Here is a 15,264-nt window from a genome sequence, read left to right on the forward strand (position 1 = left end):
CCATACACTAGGAATAAACAACGAAATGTATAATAACTTTGATACCCTCCTTCTAACGGGAAGTGTTGTGGGGAATGGATGATGGACAGTGTTACATATTCTAAGGTGCTTCAAACTGTGACAAGCGTTAAGAGGGTGATCACATTGGCCTCAAGTATGTTATGTAATACTTGTGTGGTCCCGTAATTCACAGCAGGCGTGACACACGGTGTAGCATCCGTAGTTGTAACACTTTATCTAAGACATTACAATCATCAGATTGGCTTTTGTCGTTCACAGAGTGTGGCTTGTGAATATTTGGTTGCTTTGAAAAGTTAGGTTATCGCGATTTTTTTTCTTTAGATACGATTTGTATTATTGTAGTTAGTAAGTTTCTGCCAGTCTGCGAAGATGGAACGAGGCGACCGTAGTTATGGAATATTAACTTTTAAATCAGACGCAATTAAAATCTACACTCATGTAGCGTAAATGGGGACGGAGGTGAGAATAAGTATGTCACAGCAATCGGAAACTGCATTCGTATGTTAACAATGTTTGTAAGAATGATAATAACTCCGTTTCACATTGTAGTATTATGAATAGAAACTAATCCCATAGAATTGTAGCATATTTAGCTTTGCTAAATTTTTAAGATTAGTTTTTAATTATTCTATAGAAAACTTAAACATGATAGGAATATATGATAAAATGTAGGGTAAAATAGAGAAAAGTAACTATTGCACAACTGGCCCTTAATCATTTGCCATGTTTACGTTAGTGCTGAGGAAGAGGGACGCATATGTCAACTTAGTCAATGATGAATTCAGTTACATCATCATTAGAAGGTTCCTGTCAAATTGGTACTGTCCTTTCTGGATCATGGGAATTAACTCAGGTAAGATTAAAGTTGAGACATAAATTGACACCATGTTAGAGATGTGTGTCAGTCACTTTCTCAGAGGTCGCGAGAGTGCTTGAAACTGAACTGAAATATTTGTTATCATGAACTCATACATATATTATTTATTCACTTCCCATATAACATTTCATTGATCTGTAACTTGGAAGTTTCACTAGGCAATTTATATGATATTAGAAATGAGAAATTGGTAATAGTGCAGCTCGACGTTGAATTTTGATTTGGGAAATGGTTATGTTTAAGGGGCTTTGTGATTATAGAAGTACTTGCAGAACATGTTTTTGATTAATGATATTATTGAGTAAGATTAGATAAGGTGACTTTAATAAATATGGGACGAAAGTGGTATCATTAGATTTCTTACTCTCTCCAGAGTAGATAGATTATGAAATTTAGGTGTAGCACCTCTTACTCCAATTAGTAAAAGTTCTTGTGAAGTGAGCAGTGTTTTGAGAGGAAAATTGTAGATAAAAACACTTTATATCAATAGTTGAGAGCTAAAGAATCCATTGGTACCACTTTTGTCAAAATGTGTAAAGTAGAACATGAAATGGAGGGATGCTATTAGAAAGATGACCGTTCTGGTGCTTGATGTAGTTTTAGGTTTATATACAATCCGAATGAAGGTCTAAGAGAACAAAAAACTTGCCTTTAGGGTCTAGAAATGGTTAATTTATGAAATTGTTGGTACATTTGACTGAATGCCACCATGCATTTTAGTATATGAATCTAACAGAACCCAAAACTTGCAAATATGTTGGGTGAATTCTGTTTTCTGTAACAATAAAGGAATCAAATTCCTTTATCTGTTTAGACTTCTGGTCTCTCTGTATACTTCTAAACCAAGTGATCCATAATGTAGTTAAGCGGAGTACTGTCCTTGTTTTGATAATGATGGCATTTTATCAGTAACAGAACACATTAGACATCAGTTATTAAAAGTGGCAGATTAATTTTGTTTTTATGGTCATAGGTAGTTTGCATAATTTTTATATTTAACTGTCAGCTTTATAGGGAATGAATGCTTTTCTTTATTTCTGAACTGGGTTCTGTTTACAAAACATTACAGTATAACTGACCGCTTTATAGTACCTGTGGAAAGTCTGAGGAATATGGGGCCTTTTGTTGTTGTGTGGTTGGGTGTTCTCAGAATTTCTGTGTCTACCAGCTTACTGGATGCTCAGATCTCACTTAACTAGTACTTGCAACTCACCCTGGTGATTCAGTCACCATGGACTGAGGAGCACATGAGTGCTTTATGGGACAAGCTAGACAGAGGATGTATGCCATGAGCTATTAGATTAACAAAGACACTTTTTTCTGTTTCATTCACTTTTTGCCGCACTGCTGCCCACGCACACCTTAGAATGGGGCACAAGAACCTCATGCAGCAAGAAGAGGCTTGAATTCTTGTCCTAAGAGGTAAAAATGTTGGTGAAGGAGATTTGTCAGCATATGAGGGTGAGCAAAAGCCAAGAATACCCCACTAGATGAAGTTCCACCTCATAAATCTGTACCAGGGTGTCCCAGAAAGAGGCAAATATTGATAAATTCACGCATCACAGCAAGACAATTGAAGCACGCCTTTCTCACCCTCCTTAGAAGTGTTGCAGGATACACCATTCAAGAGCATTTCCAAAAACACCTGAACTTGCCTCTTCATTCCCATACCGGAAAACCCCTAAAGACTTGCAAGATACATGCTTCTTATCTCAGTTTTGCAAGGAATTACAAACATTTCTCTATTGAGGACTGGAAAAGGGCCTTATGGAGCAATGAGTTGACTTTCCAGTGTGGTTCATTGAGGCATGGCAAGTTTAGACGTCCCTCACACATGAATCCCCTCGACCTCCATTATGTGCAAATGAAGTGTCAAACCCCCAGACTCAGTCATGATTTGGGGTTGCTTCAGTGAAGGGTTAGGGTGTGGGGGATTTCAAGTGCTTCCCAAGAACATTGTAATGAATGGAGACAGCAACATTGAAGTTCTTTGTGACCACATGATGAATTTTACGAGATCAATGACTGCAACCTCTTTATGCAAGACAGTGCACCATGTCACAAGGTAAAGTAGGTTATGAAATGGTTGTCAGACAAGCAGGTGAATGTCCTTCAATGACCTGGGAATTCTCCAGACCTGGATCCCATCGAGGAGCTGTGGCCTCACATGAAATTTAAACTTGGAAAAAAAAGATCTTCAATTCCTCACCTTCTTGAAGCCATCCAAGACATCTGAGTGAACAATATTGACCTTGATTACTGCAGAAACCTTACTAACTCTATGCTGCGATGCACACAAACTGTTTTGAGGGCACATGGTGGCCATGCTAAGCACTGAAATAAAGAAAATGGAAGTTTTTGTTGTTTTTTACCCATTCTTCAGACTTTCCACAGGTACTGTAGCTACCAAAAGTTTTTTGAGAGTTTAGCAATTATTTTTGGACTGAAGTGTTTCATAGGAACTACCCTGAATAATATACTATGCAAAATGTTACATTAAAGTAGTGATAAGGGTAAAACTGCATGAAATTAGGGTGGACAACCTATGGAAGTCATTGAAAAGTGGATGAAAAGGATGTCCATGAAGATCAACGGTTGGTGTTGTCAAGGGATTTCTACAGTTTGTGTGCTACAAACAGTTGCAATGTCTCATTGGTCACAAAAGTGAATTTGATCCAGACATTGAATCCTAGACTGGTTACAAGGAGTGTCTGCAACCTTCTTAGCAAATGATACGAACGATGCAGCCTAGAAGAATGGTAGAACCTAAGACACACAAGTTACTGAGAAATTTGTGCAAGCCTAAACATCTTGGAGAATTGACATTTGAATAACTCTGTGAAAAGTTGTGTGAGCATCATGAACTGACACAGCAGTAAGATTGAAATTCCATAAAAGAATCAGGTGGCCAGGAGAGAGTGATGCTCAGTATATGCCTGCCATGAAAGAACAACAGAGCACTGCAATTTCAGCTCTTTGATGTCAGACACACAAGATCAAACGTTGCTAGACCAGTTGATTGTAAGCATCAACGATGAACAGATTCAAGCAAAACTACTGGCAGTGAGGCCCAAGACTAGTAGAGGCGACACAGAAGGATGTGTCAAACATCAAACAGCTATCGTCCCTGCATTAAGTGACACAAGGCTTGCCCTTTTGGAAATGTGGTGAAGTTCATCATCCAGACAGCTGTTGGGCCAGGGACAAGAGGTGCTACAACTGCCAAGAAGTAGGCCATTTCTCTCAGTGTCATCAGTCTCAGCGACAGGACTGGACTAAGAGAAGAAAGCATGGATGGGCATTTCCTATTAGCAATCTCAAGACTTCAAGCAATACATTCAGGAGAGTGCCTTCACCAAGAGGAAGGAGAACAGTGCCAAGAGGGGGAGGAGGAACTGCAAGAGGAAGAAGAGGACCACTAAGAGGAAGTAAAATGTATTAAGTGGAAAACGTAGAAAACTAGGAAGAAGGATTAGAAAATTACAATGGTTTTGAGAAAGGTAAAGAGGACTATTTTGAATTTGTTGCAGTGCTGTGTCATAGTAATGGAAACAAGAGTGAGGTACAATTAGGAAGTGTTCATCTGTTCATGTGTAGACTAAACATTGAAGGGGAAAAGGTAGATTTGGAGATAGACACTGGTGCAAGTTTTACCATAATCGATGAACATGTTTATGGGAGTCTTTGTGACAAGGTATTCATATTATAAAAGAAACTGATGGAAGATGATGTGATATTGAAGTCATATGAGGGAGAAAGATTGAGAGTTAAGGGTACTATGAAAGGTCATGTCACACACCATAGTCTAGTATATGAGTTGCCATTTGTAGTGGTAGATGATGATGAGCAAAATTTGTTAGGTAGGAACTGGTTACAAACACTCCAGATTGATTGGAAGAATTCAGTGTTTAATGTGCAGGAACAGTTGGATGGAAATGAAAAGTTTGTGAAGGATTTAAAAATGAAGTATGATGGTGTATATGAGGAAGGATTGGACACTTAGACTGAAGGGAAGGCTTGATGCTGGTGTAAAGCCAAAATTTCTGAAAGCTTGCCCTTTGTTTATTCTTTGAAAGAGGCTGCAGACATAGAATTGGACAGGCTAGTGGCAATTGGAACACTCACACCAGTGGGAAGTTCAGAATGGGCCACTTTGATAGTGACTGCTACCAAACCATCCTCACAAGTTAGAATTTGTGGAGACTTTAAAGTGATGGTAAACCTGGAAAACCTGGTTAAACCTGGTGGCTGAGAAGGACATTTTTCAAGTTCCAAAAGTAAATGAATTGTTGACCAGCTTGGTAGGAAGTAAGTAATTCTCAGGATTGGACTTGAGTAGTGCTTACCAACAGATGAAGTTGGATAAAGAGTCAAAGAAGTATTGTGTGTTAAACATGCACACTGGGTTGCTCATTTACAAGAGATTACCCTATGGGATCAAGAGTGCACCTGGGGTTTTTCAGAGAAATTTACAATTTCTTGAGAGAGTTTCCACACACTGTTGTATATTTAGATTATATTTTGATCACTGGATGCACACAGAGCAAGCTTGACTAAGGTGGTAGAGAGATTAAATGGAAAAGGTTTGAAGCTGCATTTTGACAAATGTGAGTTTTTCAGAACAGTGTGAGTTATTTGGTACATGAAATTGATGCACAGGGCATTCATGTATTAGGAAGTAAAGAAAAAGTAATTGTGGATGCACTCAGGCCAACAGGTTTGCAAACATTGTAATCATTCATTAGAATTATAAATCTTTACGGTAAATTTCTAAATAGAGTTGATAGAGATGCTCTGTGGAAGGTATTAAGAATATATGGTGTGGGAGGCAAGTTGTTAGAAGCAGTGAAAAGTTTTTATCGAGGATGTAAGGCATGTGTACGTGTAGGAAGAGAGAAAAGTGATTGGTTCTCAGTGAATGTAGGTTTGCGGCAGGGGTGTGTGATGTCTCCATGGTTGTTTAATTTGTTTATGGATGGGGTTGTTAGGGAGGTGAATGCAAGAGTTTTGGAAAGGGGCAAGTATGAAGTCTGTTGGGGATGAGAGAGCTTGGGAAGTGAGTCAGTTGTTGTTCGCTGATGATACAGCGCTGGTGGCTGATTCATGTGAGAAACTACAGAAGCTGGTGACTGAGTTTGGTAAAGTGTGTGGAAGAAGAAAGTTAAGAGTAAATGTGAATAAGAGCAAGGTTATTAGGTACAGTAGGGTTGAGGGTCAAGTCAATTGGGAGGTGAGTTTGAATGGAGAAAAACTGGAGGAAGTGAAGTGTTTTAGATATCTGGGAGTGGATCTGGCAGCGGATGGAACCATGGAAGCGGAAGTGGATCATAGGGTGGGGGAGGGGGCGAAAATTCTGGAAGCCTTGAAGAATGTGTGGAAGTCGAGAACATTATCTCGGAAAGCAAAAATGGGTATGTTTGAAGGAATAGTGGTTCCAACAATGTTGTATGGTTGCGAGGCGTGGGCTATGGATAGAGTTGTGCGCAGGAGGATGGATGTGCTGGAAATGAGATGTTTGAGGACAATGTGTGGTGTGAGGTGGTTTGATCGAGTAAGTAACGTAAGGGTAAGAGAGATGTGTGGAAATAAAAAGAGCGTGGTTGAGAGAGCAGAAGAGGGTGTTTTGAAATGGTTTGGGCACTTGGAGAGAATGAGTGAGGAAAGATTGACCAAGAGGATATATGTGTCGGAGGTGGAGGGAACGAGGAGAAGAGGGAGACCAAATTGGAGGTGGAAGGATGGAGTGAAAAAGATTTTGTGTGATCGGGGCCTGAACATGCAGGAGGGTGAAAGGAGGGCAAGGAATAGAGTGAATTGGAGCGATGTGGTATACCGGGGTTGACGTGCTGTCAGTGGATTGAATCAGGGCATGTGAAGCGTCTGGGGTAAACCATGGAAAGCTGTGTAGGTATGTATATTTGCGTGTGTGGACGTATGTATATACATGTGTATGGGGGTGGGTTGGGCCATTTCTTTCGTCTGTTTCCTTGCGCTACCTCGCAGACACAGGAGACAGCGGCAAAAAAAAAAAAAAAAAAAAATTCTAAAGGACTTTTAGTCAGTGCTTGCACTATTGTATGTGTTTTTAAGTAAGGGGGGTTAGATGACAGTGGTTGCAACCACAAGAAGCTGCATTTAAAAAAGCAAAGCAGATGTTATTGTTTGGTGAGGTTTTGGTACATTACGATCCAGATAGGCCTCTTGTTTTGTCATCTGATGCATCACCATATTGTGTAGGGGAAGTGCTAGCACACCAAAATGAAGATGGATTAGAACAAACTATGGCTTTTGCTTCATGCATACTACTTGGTGCTGAGAAAAAATATGCACAGTTTGATAAGGAGAGTTTGGCAGTTGTGGAGGGGGTGCCATTTTCATAACTATATGCATGAAAGATCATTCGCATTAGTCACAGATCACAAGCCCATAGTTTCTCATTTACATGAACACAAGGCATTGCCCTGTATGGGTAGTGCGAGAATACAAGGTTGGATCATCTCACTTGCTGCTTATGATTGCCAGTTGAAATTTAGAAATGGTCATGACAGTGCAAATGATGACCTGTTGAGTAGGTTACCATTGGTTGAGAAACCGGCATCCGGACCACTCCCCACAGATACCATATTGTTGTTAAAGTTCTTTGAAGATTCACCAGTTGCAGGAGCGTCCATGGACAACACATGTCTTAGTATATGCTAAGGTTTTGCCTTTTATCAAAAATGGTTGTTCAACAGCTGCTCAGGTTCCAGAGTTTAAGTCATTTCATGTGCGTAGAGATGAACTTAGCACAGATGAAGGTTGCATAATGTGGGGGAACAGGGAAGTGGTTCCTCCTGCAGGACTGCAAAGTGTATTAAGAGAACTGCAAGAGGCTTATCCAGGTATCTCCACAATAAAGGGGATAACTATGTCATATATTTGGTGGCCTGATTTAGTTAGGAATATTGAACAAATGGTAGAAACTTGTGACATTTGTCACGTGATTAGAAATGAGCCCTGTGTTGCATCCCTTCATGTTGGCCATAATCCGATAAGCCATTGGAGAGAGCACATTTAGATTTCACATGACCACTAATGGGGCATATGTATTTTGTCCTCATTGATGCTTATTCAAAATGGTTAGAGGAAAGAATTACAAATAATGCACAAGCACTTGTAACCTTTGCTGAGTTATGGGATATTTTTACCACTCATTGGCTGCCCTTAATGTTAGTTAGTGATAATGGAAGCCAGTTTACCAGTTATGAATTTGGCTTATTGGTGTGGAAAAGTGGGACTGACCATGTTACTTGTGCTCCTTTTCACCTTAGCTCTAATGGTGGGGCTGAAAAAGCTGTTCAAACTTTCAAATATGGGCCAAAGAAAATGTAAAAAGCAGACATCAAAACAAGGTTGTATAGGTTTTTATTCAGATACAGACATTCATCACTGTTTTTAATTGGTGGTACCCTGGCAGATATGCTAATAGGTAGAATTCTACAGGGATCCCTTGACCTACTGATATGAAACTTAAAAAAAGGGGTAAAAAGGAAACAAGAACAAAAGAAATATCATGATGAAGGCAGACCTTTGAGGGAATTTAGGGTAAATGATAAAGAGTTTGTGGAAAATTATAGTGGTTGGGGAGCTCGTAGGGTACCAGGAGTTGTAGTCGAAGTAACTGAACCCCTGTCATATAAGATTGAACTCTGTGATAATAGAGTTGCCAGGAGACATTTAGAATTGTAAAGTTGTCAGAGCAGGGAGCTCCGAGGAAAGTAAGCAGACTGGAGTAGGGTGAGGATGGTATGAGTGACACAGCAGGCTGCAGGACAAATAAGTTCAAGTTGTGATTCAGAAACCTGATAAAACACTTTAAGATCAAAGAGAGGGTAATGTCAGTTTTCCAAGCCAAATGAAGTCTGATATGTGCAGGGAGAGACATGGAACAACTTCATCCTGTATGGTTTGTTCAGAAAGCCCAGTGAGATGTAAAACAAGGTGTGGAAGTCATGAATAAATATGTGAGATTAGATTTGTTTAATATAACTAATATTAAGGAGTACAAAATTGTATGTAATACATTTGAAATGAAACAAGAAAAGTTATTTTACTGTACTTATATATAACTTTAAGGATTTAGATTTTCTGTTTGTAGTATTTAAATTCATGATCATGTAACAGAAAGTGGCAGGAGGTCATGAGGAAGATGCAAGGGTTGAAAAAGAGGGCAAATGAAAGCAAAGGTGAGAGAGTATGATTAAACTTTAGGGGGAATAACAAGATGTATTGGAAGGAGGTGAATAGCATGCATAAGACAAAAGCACAAATGGGGACATTGGTGAAGGGGGCAAGGGGGGAAGTAATAACAGGTAGTGATGGAGTGAGAAGGAGATCGAGTGAGTGTTTTGAAGGGTTGTTGAATGAGTTTGATAATAAAGTGGCAGATGCAGGGTGTTTTGGTTGGGGTGGTGTGCAAAGTGAGAGAGTCAGGGAGAATGGTTTGGTTAAGAGAGAAGAGGTAGTGAAAGCTCTGATGATGAAATCTGACAAGGCAGTGGATTTAGATGGTATTACAGTTAAAATGATTAAAAAAGGGGGTGACTGTGTTGTTGATTGGTTGGTAAGGATATTCGATGTATGTATGGATCATGTTGAAGTGCTTGAGGATTGGTGAAATGCATGCTTAGTGCCATTGTACAAAGGCAAAGGGGATAAAGGTGAGTGTTCTAACTAGAGAGGCATAAGTTTGTTGAGAATTCCTGGGATATTATATGGGAGGGTATTGATTGAGAGGGTGAAGGCATGTACAGAGCATCAGACTGGGGAAGAGTGGTGTGGTTTCAGAAGTGATAGAGGATATGTGGATCAGGTGTTTGCTTTGAAGAATGTGTGAGAAATACTTAGAAAAACAGATGGATATGTATGTAGCATCAATGGATTTGGAGAAGGCATATGATAGAGTTGATAGAGATGCTTTGTGGAAGGTTATAAGATTATATTGTGGGAGATAAGCTGTTAGAAGCAGTGAAAAGTTTTTACCAAGGATGTGAGGCATGTGTACAAGTAGGAAGAGAGGAGAGTAATTGGTTCCTAGTGAAGGTCGGTTTGTGGTAGGGGTGTGTGATGTCACTATTGTTGTTTGATTTGTTTATTGATGGGTTGGTTACGGAAGTAAATGAAAGAGCTTTGGAGAGAGGGGCAAGTGTGCAATCTGTTGGGGATGAGAGGGCCTGGGAAGTGAGTCATTTGTTGTTCGCCGATGATACAGCTGTGGTGACTGGCTTGAGGGAGAAACTGCAGAAGTTGGTAACTGAGTTTGGAAAAGTGTGTGAAAGGAGTAAGTAGAGGGTAAATGTGAATAAGTGCAAGGTTATTAGGTTCAGTTGAAGGACAAGTTAATAGGGATGTAAGTTTGAATGGAGAAAAATTGGAGGAAGTGAAGTGTTTTAGATATCTAGGAGTGGACTTTGCAGTGAATGGAACCATGGAAGCAGAAGTAAGTCACAGGGTGGGGGGGAAAGGTTTTGGGAGCGATGAAGAATGTGTGGGAGAGAATGTTATCTGAGAAAGTAAAATTGGGTATGTTTGAAGGAATAGTAGTTCCATCAGTATTATATGGTTGCAAGGCATGGGCTATAGATAGGGTTGTACTGAGGAGGGTGGATGTTTTGGAAATGAAATGTTTGAGGACAATATGTGGTGTAAGGTGGTTTGATCGAGTAAGTAATGAAAGGGTAAGAGAGATGTGTGGAAATAAAAAGAGTGTGGTGTTGAAATAGTTTGGATATATGGAAAGAATGAGTGAGGAAAGAATGACAGAGGTGGAAGGAATGAGAAGTGGGAAACCGAATTGGATGTGGAAGGATGGAGTGAAAAAGATTTTGAGTGATAGGGGCCTGCACTTACAGGATGGTGAGAGGTGTGCAAGGAATGGCATCCTAGCTACGTCTCTTCATTGTATGTCAACTGACTGTTATATTTCTCTCGTGTCTCCCCTGATGATGTGATTATTGCACGAAAGTGCACTTGGGAAGTTATTGTGTTTCATTTTCTCCATGGACTCATAGGAATATACTTGATAATGCGCAAAATTGTGATTCTTTCCATGTATGTATATATGTGTGTTTGGGCATTGGAAAAAGGTGAGAACGTTGGACATAAGGGGAGTGGGGAAGGAATGGGATGTATTTAGGGAAGCAGTGATGGCGTGTGCAAAAGATGCATGTGGCATGAGAAGCATGGGAGGTGGGAAGATTAGAAAGGGTAGTGAGTGGTGGGATGAAGAAGTAAGATTATTAGTGAAAGAGAAGAGAGAGGCATTTGGACGATTTTTGCAGGGAAATAATGCAAATGAGTGGGAGATGTATTAAAGAAAGAGGGAGGAGGTCAAGAGAAAGGTTCAGAGATGTATAAAAGAAAGAGGCAGGAGGTCAAGAGAAAGGTGCAAGAGGCGAAAAAGAGGGCAAATGAGAGTTAGGGTGAGAGAGTATCATTAAATTTTAGGGAGAATAAAAAGATGATTTGGAAGGAGGTAAATAAAGTGTGTAAGACAAGGAAACAAATGGGAACATCAATGAAGGGGGCTAATGGGGAGATGATAAGTAGTGGTGATGTGAGAAGGAGATGGAGTGAGTATTTTGAAGGTTTGTTGAATGTGTTTGATGATAGAGTGGCAGATATAGGGTGTTTTGGTCAAGGTGGTGTGCAAAGTGAGAGTGTTAGGGAGAATGGTTTGGTAAACTGAGAAGAGGTAGTAAAAGTGTGAGTGCTCAAAAGAGTGAGTGCTCAAATTACAGATGTATAAGTTTGTTGAGTATTCCTGGGAAATTACATGGGAGGGTATTGATTGAGAGGGTGAAGGCATGTACTGAGCATCAGATTGGGGAAGAGCAGTGTGGTTTCAGAAGTGGTAGAGGATGTGTGGATCAGGTGTTTGCTTTGAAGAATGTATGTGAGAAATACTTAGAAAAGCAAATGGATTTGTATGTAGCATTTATGGATCTGGAAAAGGCATATGATAGAATTGATAGAGATGCTCTGTGGAAGGTATCTTAAAAGAGTATATAGCGTGGGAGGTAAGTTGTTAGAAGCAGTGAAAAGTTTTTATCGAGGATGTAAGGTATGTGTATGTGTAGGAAGAGAAGAAAGTGATTGGTTCTCATACTTGCTGCCTTTATTCATTAAGTTGCCACCCTGCCACACATGAAATGACACTCCCCTTCCCCTGCATGTGCGTGAGGTAGTGCTAGGAAAAGACAACAAAGGCCACATTCATTCACACTCATTCTCTAGCTGTCATGTATAATGCACCGAAACCACAGCTCCCTTTCCACATCCACGCCCCACAAAGCTTTCCATGGTTTATCCCAGATGCTTCACATGCCTTGGTTCAATCCATTGACAGCACATCAACCCCAGTATACCACATTGTTCCAATTCACTTTTTTCCTTGCATGCCTTTCACCCTCCTGCATGTTCAGGCCCCAATCACTCAAAATCTTTTTCACTGCATCCTTCCACCTACAATTTGGTCTCCCAGTTCTCTTTGTCAATCTTTCCTCACTCATTCTCTGCATGTGACCAAACCATTTCAAAATACCCTCTTCTGCTCTCTCAACTACACTTTTTATTACCACACATCTCTCTAACCTTTTCATTACTTACTTGATCAAACCACCTCACACCACATATTATCCTCAAACTTCTCATTTCCAACACAACCACCCTCCTCCGCACAACTCTATCTATAGCCTACGCCTCTCAACCATATAACATTGTTGGTACCACTATTCCTTCAAGCATACCCATTTTTGCTTTCCAAGATAATGTTCTCGACTTCCACACATCTTTCAATGCTCCCAGAACTTTTGCCCCCTACCCCGCCCTGTAACTCACTTCTGCTTTCATGGTTCCATCTGCTGCCAAATCAAAATCCACTCCCAGACATCTAAAACACTTCACTTCCTCCAGTAATTCTCCATTCAAACTTACCTCTCAACTGACTTGTCCCTCAACCCTATTGTACCTAATAGCCTTGCTCTTATTCACATTTGCTATCAGCTTTCTTCTTTCACACACTTTACCAAACTCAGTCACAAGCTTCTGCAGTTTCTCACCTGAATCAGCCACCAGCACTGTATCGTCAGTGAACAACAACTTACTTCCCAAGCCCTCTAATCCACAACAGACTGCATACTTGCCCCCCTCTCGAAAAGTCTTGTATTCACCTACCTATCAACTGCATCCATAAACAAATTAAACAACCATGGAGATATTATGCACCCCTGCCGCAAACTGACATTCACTGAGACCCAATCACTTTCCTCTCTTCCTACTCGTACACATGCCTTACATCCTCAATAAAAACTTTTCACTGCCTCTAGCAACTTGCCTCCCACACCATATATTCTTAATACCTTCCACAGAGCATCTCTATCAACTCTATCATATGCCTTTTTGGAGGGAAATAGTGCAAATGACTGGGAGATGTATAAAAGAAAGAGGCAGGAGGTCAAGAGAAAGGTGTAGAAGGTGAAAAAGAGGGCAAATGAGAACTGGGGTGAGAGAGTATCATTAGATTTTAGGGAGAATAAAAAGATGTTTTGGAAGGAGGTAGATATAGTGCGTAAGACAAGAGAACAAATGGGAACATCAGTTTAGGGGGCTAATGGGGAGGTGATAACAAGTAGTGGTGATGTGAGGAGATGGGGTGAGTATTTTGAAAGTTTGTTGAATGTGTTAGATGATAGAGTGGCAGATATATGGTGTTTTGGTCGAGGTGATGTGCGAAGTTAGAGGGTTAGGGAGAATGATTTGGTAAACAAAGAAGAGGTAGTAAAAGCTTTGCAGAAGATGAAAGCCGGCAAGGCAGCGGGTTTGGATGGTATTGCAATGGAAATTATTAAAAATGGGGGTGACTGGTTGGTAAGGATATTTAATATCTGTATGACTCATGGTGAGGTTCCTGAGGATTGGCAGAATGCATTCATAGTGCCATTGTACAAAGGCAAAGGGGATAAAGGTGAGTGCTCAAATTATGGAGATGTAAGTTTGTTGAGTATTCCTGGGAAATTATATGGGAGGGTATTGATTGAGAGGGTGAAAGCATGTACAGAGCATCAGAGTGGGGAAGAGCAGTGCGATTTCAGAAGTGGTAGAGGATGTGTGGATCAGGTGTTTGCTTTGAAGAATGTATGTGAGAAATACATAGAAAAACAAATGGATTTGTATGTAGCATTTATATACATATATGTATATGTATTTTATTTTTTTATTATACTTGATCTCCATTTCCCGTGTCCACTCATATACACATATTCATACATATATATACACACGTACATATTCATACTTGCTTGCCTTCATCCATTCCTTGTGCCACCCCACCCCGCAGGGAACAGCATTGTCACCCCCTGCATCAGTGAGGGAGCTCCAGGAAAACAGACAAAAAAGGCCACATTTGTTCACAACATTGGAATAGGTTACACTGAAAAATCTTAGGAACTTCTAGATTAGTGGACTTTTATGGATGGGGAGAGCTAGTTAGGTGGGGTGTTAGAAGGTCTTAACTTCTTGAATATCCAAGAGATATCTCATTTCTTGTGGGACACATCCTCGAATAGAAAAGGCTTTACAAACTTGATAACCTATGTTTTTCACCAGCCCATATGGTCACACCAATCTTTGAAATTGTAAGGCCTTGGATATTTTTAGCAGTGTTTTCATTCTGTTTTGAAAATATGAATATTGTATTTAATGATATTGTAATGGCATCATCCCTTTTTTTTTGTAACTTAATGCAGTACTTTTTATCCCATAGATGAGATTTTCTCACCATGTTATGGAGTAACAGAATAAAACCTTAGTTTTTAAAAGTTATATGCATGGAAGTGAGTTTTTTATTTTTCCTGTTGTTCCTTAGAGAATATTTGAGAACCTAAATTTCCGAGAGGTATCAAGACTTAGAGCTGTTTGCAAGACGTGGGCAGATGTTGGAGCCAAAATTTTAGAAAAGCGACGACGACTTCACTACTTGACCATACACCCACACAATATACCTACAACAGAAGGCAAGGTAAGCTGTTGTAGTTAAAAAGCCTAGTTAAAGAAGAAACTAGATTTTCTGATATTGGAATTGTCTTATAATTTTGATATTATGGGTATACTTATACTGATTGATTAGTTGACAATGAAGTGACATTTTTTTTTGTAACTTTCTGTTGAGATATTGCTATGCATTGCATTTTGAACAAAGATTCTTGATGTATGCTATTGTGTTTACCAGCCATCTTACTTTTAGGTGTGGAACAGCTAACAATATTGCTCAAAACTTTTAAAACTTTCGTTGAAGAGTTCTACATCTTTTTTATTTATTTTTGTACCTT

General features: G+C 39.8%; 1 protein-coding gene across 1 annotated transcript in view; it reads left to right on the forward strand.

The window, feature by feature from the left end:
• Positions 1-558: 558 nt before the first annotated feature.
• The window catches only part of LOC139767138 (uncharacterized), a 142,446-nt gene continuing 127,740 nt past the window's right edge, over positions 559-15,264 (forward strand). Inside the window, exons 1-2 of the mRNA XM_071696162.1 lie at positions 559-874; positions 14,802-14,954. Of these exons, the coding sequence (XP_071552263.1) occupies positions 794-874; positions 14,802-14,954 (234 nt within the window). The 5' untranslated portion in view covers positions 559-793. The remainder of the gene's footprint in view (positions 875-14,801; positions 14,955-15,264) is intronic.

Source organism: Panulirus ornatus, chromosome 59 (genome assembly GCF_036320965.1).
Source record: "Panulirus ornatus isolate Po-2019 chromosome 59, ASM3632096v1, whole genome shotgun sequence".
NCBI classification, from domain to species: Eukaryota; Metazoa; Arthropoda; class Malacostraca; order Decapoda; family Palinuridae; genus Panulirus; species Panulirus ornatus.